Below are 5,312 nucleotides of genomic sequence, written 5' to 3'. Positions count from 1 at the left end.
AAACCCGTTTTCTCCTAAAGGTGGATACGAACTGGTGGCCGTGGTCGCCCCGCCTCAAAGTACGGGAGAGTCGACTTTTTCCACAGCGCGATAGAGACGCCGTTTCTACAACCGACGGCGACCGACTTCGGTAGTTACGTTTATAAGGCGCCTATCCGGATCCCAAATAGGGGAGCCGACCGGAATGGCGCCAAGCACTCTTTTTAGCGTATTGTTTCGTATATATCGCCTTCGGCCGTTAATGGTGGAAAGAGATGGGATGGACCTAAAAACTGGGCTTTTGCTATTTACGAAAGATTTCGAAGAGACGGAGAGAACGGGTTTTGGCCGCCGTCAGGCACATTGGGCTATTGCCAGTCGAAATAGAAACAAATCGAACTTCGGAGACGACGTTTCTAAATAAAATTTCGTTTAGTTGGTCGGGTGAAGTAACCGATTTAGAAAAGGCGGAGGAAAGGAAACGGAGTATTTTCGAAACTATTTTATTCGACCTTCTCCGTAGAAATGGCATTTTTAAATTTATTCCGTTCTGTCCGCTAATCGTTCCCCAATGGATTAATTAAAGAAACGTCGGCAAAATAATTTGTGACCCGGCATTAGCGTCCGTTTTCCGACCGAGGTCCGGCGTCGGAACTTTCGTCGCTTTGGGCCAGTCCCAGAGAGTTGAGGTCGGCGGTGGCTTCGCGGACGTCGGTTTCGTCCGTCTGTCTCTTGTCCGACGGATCGCTTTCTTCCGCCGACGCGTCGCGTTCCGAAACGTTGGCGTTTCTCTGGCAGAGGGAACGGATTCCGGCCACCCCCTTCTTGGGCACGGTGGCCAAGTCTCTCTTGATCCTGCGTCTTCGCGACGGGTCGCAGCGTCTCATTTGCACCATGTGTTCGAAGTTGATGACGTAGAGAAAACCGGCGATTAGCACCTCGCACCTAGGACCGATAACCAAACGTTTTAAAAACCAGCCGGGCCGGACGAAATAGGACGGAAAGGTTCCCTACCTATTTTCGCCTCTCTTGTAGGCGGTTTCCAGTTCCACGCTGGTCCTTTCGTCGTACTGCCACCAACCGTTCCGTCCCTCGTAAAACCATTGGTGTCCGTCCTCGAAAGTCAGAACCGGCTCCGAATTATTGGTGGACAGGAGGGTGGGATTGTCCAAGAAATCCGTGGGAATTTCCTTAACGCCATAAACCTATCAATTTTTCGCGGAGGAAATCGACCGATTAAAAAGAAAGTATTTTACCTGACGGCACATGGCGCATCGCTTGCTCTGGTTGGTGACTCCCTTGACGCACAGGTAACAGAAGACGTGGTTGCAGGGCAAGCGAACGGGATGGATGCTGGTCTGGAGACAAACCGCGCATTCCGGATTTCCTTCGTTCTTATCTAAGAGTTAAATTTAACCTTTCGAATACGGAGTAAAACGAGAGAGAATAACCTGACCTCTTACTTTTATTTCCTTTATTACTTTCCCCGTTAACCTCTCGATCTTTGTTAGCCAAAGAAGCGTCCGACGACATTCTCTCAGTCCGAGATTAACCACCGGTGCCTTTTCGAACCCGACCTTTTAAACGACGGGGTCTTCATGATTTAACATCTTCGGATCCTCGCTCCGATTCTATAATGAAAATTAGAAATTACTTTTATAGCACGCTTTTAGTACGCAACATAATTAGAAGACTGTACAAGGCGCGATAAACGGATCTTCGGAAGAAATTTCTATGTTGTTTTACCTTTTATACCAACCCACAAGAATACCTGTATATGCCATAAATAATAATAATAATAAAGATAACACATTGCCACGTTAACAGGCGAAAATTCGTAGGCGCATTACTGGTCAAAAATTTTGTCGTAGTCGCGCAGGCTGGTAGGAATAAGCGTTATGCAAAACTTTCGGAAGCGTTCGACCGATACAACTCTTCGGTCCTCATTGCCCACCTTTTACTTTCCCGGTTGTTGTGTATATAACACAGGAAAGTATTGGAATCGTGTCGAATTTAACCATCGGGTTTTTTGCAAATCATCTTTTGAGACTCCCTGAACATAAAAAGAAAAAATTTAAAAACGGAAAAATAATTCCGTGTGTATGTTGACGTATATTTCGTTCAATATCTCAAGATTGGGTAAAAGATTTTGGTACAGTAGAGCATCGATTATCCGACCCCCGATTAACCGACCGTTCTAGTCGGCAAATTTCAAATGTCCGCTAATGATGTGGCGCTACAATATTTGGCTATGTCTTGGCTACTTTAATATCATTTTTGTTAAATTTTTGCGTGTTTTAGCTGGCAACACGGCACGACCATTAAAGGGCGGCCAGTATTTAAATGAGACTTAATTTTCTAATTATGAGTGGTTGTTTGTTTTGTGAGCAATAAAATAATTTAAAAATAATTTTTAACGATACGATGGCGACGATTATTATTTAAAAAAATTGTTAGGCTTAACATCGATAAAAATTCAATGGGAAGTTGGTTAATAGCGATATACTAATATACTAATTATATGGGATATACTAATATCCTAATATACTATAGTAAAAATGTATTTTTTTAGTTTTTTTCAGTTATCCGACCAACCTGAGTCCCCAATTGAGTCGGATAATCGATGTTCTACTGTATTTATAATCAGGTTGTAAAGATGAAATTTAGATAATTTGATTTTTTTCTAAAAACAATTGGAAAAAATATGTTCTAGAACACTTGATGTGGGTATATAAATAAAGTAACCAGAGGACATTTTGTCACGTATTTCATGGGAAATAGATGCATCAGCAATGTCTGACAATATGAAACTTTCAAAAGAACACATCTGTGCACTGTTGCTCTATCACTTCACAATGTAAGTGGTCACGATGTACCAAAGGATCATGATCTCATCTGCAAGATATTTGGATAAGACATGGTCAACAGACAGACCTGCTACAATTGGGTCAAGAAATTCAAGGATGGAGATTTCTTGCATCAAGACAAATGACATCCATGCAGCAATTCCAGCACTGATGATAATATTCTGCTACAACCAATACACAATAACTCACATTTGACCATCAGAAAATTAATACAACAACTAGTGTTCCCATACATTCCAAAAATTAACAATCTTTGATACCACCATGAAAACACATTAGCACTAGAGCAAAGATAACCTTACAGAAGCTGGCCAGTCTGGGCTGAAAAGTTCTGCCTCATCCATCTTACAGCTCAAACTTGGTGCCAACTGACAACCATCTATTTTGCACCCTGTAGAACTATATTACCAATATACAGTTCAGTGACAATACCTGATGCTCAAGACGTTTGAAAAAAAAAAAACAGTCATTCTATGCTCTTGGGATTGAAAATCTGTAGAAAAGGTGGTAAGATATGATTGATACTGATAGTGATTACCTATAAAATTGAACTGTAATTGTTGTTAATTGTCAATAAAGTATTTTTCAAAATGTCTAAATTTCATTCTGATTCTGTGTGTAGCGTCCTTGCAATCCAAACAATAATTTTGATAGACAATCCAACAGCAATTAGTTACAAAACGTTACAGTTTATTTAAAACACTTTTTTCAATTCAGATGCATTTCGGTTTGGCTTGTATTCCCAACCCCTCTTCAGTGCTGTTAAAATTATAAAAAACAAGGTAAGTTTCACGACATTCGTAAGTATGACGTAAAAAAAAGGAGGGGTAAACAATAACATAAAAAAACTTACATGTCATATAATGGTGCATCATAGAATTGTTTTACTATATTTTTATTACATAGGTGTATGACTATTTTCTATAATAGTCAAATATTTTCTATAGAATTTGAAGATACAGCAACCATACCTTCTACATTAAGAATTCTAAATTTCATCTTTACAACCTGATATAAATATTTGTTTTATAAATGCAATGTAGCGTAGTAACGATCACAAAACAAAGATATGACACGGTTTCAAAACATGGAAGCTGATATAAATAGTCAATTTATTCCAAGAACTTATCAACCTGAAAATGGACATTACATAAAGAACAGGTTCAAAAAAAAGAAAAAAAAACCTACATGATAATTTATTCTGAAGGAAACGTTTGAGCTAATGATTCTAAGAGAAGAGAAAGCATCACCTTTAGTGAGATTGGCCAGAAATGACAGGTTAAAGTTTCTGCCAAACTTTTCGATATATACTCTAGGACAGAAGTTTGCTTTCTAATGAAAAATTGTCAAATTGCTAAAAGGTGAAGCAACTGTATAGGAAAACAGTTAAATTTTCTGTAAATAAAAAGTAAACAAATCTTTATATAGTTGTGAGTTATTTAAAAGAGTTTATTATATTTCAAAATGTAACTATGTAATTCAAAAACAGTGCAAAACAAAAGTAATGGCTGGAACAAGTTTGATCATTGCATAAATAATGTCCACTGAAATCAAAACTTATATTTCCTGTAGAACTCATTGTAGACTGCATTTCTTAATAACTAAACACACTCAAGAGAACCTTTTAAATATGCAGCCGTATTTATTAAATTCTAACGTTTTTGGTCATATTTAATGACCTTTATCAAGAATAAACGGAAAAAACCAAAAAAATCGAACTCCGAGAAAATTTGAATTACCGATACAAGCATTTTGGAAGCTTTTTACAAAGCTTTTTAAAAAACGCTTGTATCGGTAATTCAAATTTTCTCAGAGTTCGGAGTTCAATTTTTTCGGTTTTTTCTGTTTATTCTTGATAAAGGTCATTAAATATGACCAAAACGTTAGAATTTAATAAATACGGCTGCATATTTAAAAGGTTTTCTTGAGTGTGTTTAGTTATATTTCCTGTGTTAAGAAATGAAAAAAGGGGGATAATTATTATTAATGTTGTTGCTATTATTATTATGTTGGGTTTAGTGGGTTATACTCGGTTCACACCAGTGGCTGTGTATGCCAGACCAGAGTCAAGGCAAAGCAACCAAAACAAAACTAAAATTAAATAAGTGTGTCAGTGTCAGTATTCAGGAATTTCCTAACAATACGGCATGTATTCAATATAGTGGCCTTCTGTAGTGTGATGTATGTTTTTATATTCAATTGTAATGTTCCCAGGCTTTTGTGGAGTGTGTGTGATATCACACCTGTACAGGAGAGAACAACAGGTGCAATAAGCACCCTATCCATCCTCCACAGATGCCTTATTTCCTGGCCAAGTTCTGTGTACTTGCTAATTTCTTCAGTGCATGTGTTTTGTACTGTACATTGTGAGTGTTTGGAATGGCTATGTCTATAATGTATGTGATTTTATTGTGTTTGTCAATGAGTGTGATGTCTGGTCTGTTGTGGTAAATTGTTTTATCTGTG

General features: G+C 38.0%; 1 protein-coding gene across 2 annotated transcripts in view; it reads right to left on the bottom strand.

Annotated features, from left to right (window-relative positions):
* Positions 1-466: 466 nt before the first annotated feature.
* The window catches only part of LOC111626577 (E3 ubiquitin-protein ligase RNF146-like), a 29,024-nt gene continuing 24,178 nt past the window's right edge, over positions 467-5,312 (bottom strand). For both annotated transcript variants that reach the window (XM_023369995.1, XM_023369994.1), the window contains exons 2-5: positions 1,443-1,610; positions 1,236-1,378; positions 994-1,169; positions 467-924 (exon numbers count right to left, since the gene is read on the bottom strand). In XM_023369995.1, the coding sequence (XP_023225763.1) occupies positions 597-924; positions 994-1,169; positions 1,236-1,378; positions 1,443-1,512 (717 nt within the window). In that variant the 5' untranslated portion in view covers positions 1,513-1,610 and the 3' untranslated portion in view covers positions 467-596. The remainder of the gene's footprint in view (positions 925-993; positions 1,170-1,235; positions 1,379-1,442; positions 1,611-5,312) is intronic.

This window comes from Centruroides sculpturatus, unplaced genomic scaffold (assembly GCF_000671375.1).
Source record: "Centruroides sculpturatus isolate CEXI.00-Female unplaced genomic scaffold, Cexi_2.0 scaffold304, whole genome shotgun sequence".
Lineage (NCBI taxonomy): Eukaryota > Metazoa > Arthropoda > Arachnida > Scorpiones > Buthidae > Centruroides > Centruroides sculpturatus.
This window is presented reverse-complemented; position numbering and strand designations above follow the sequence as displayed.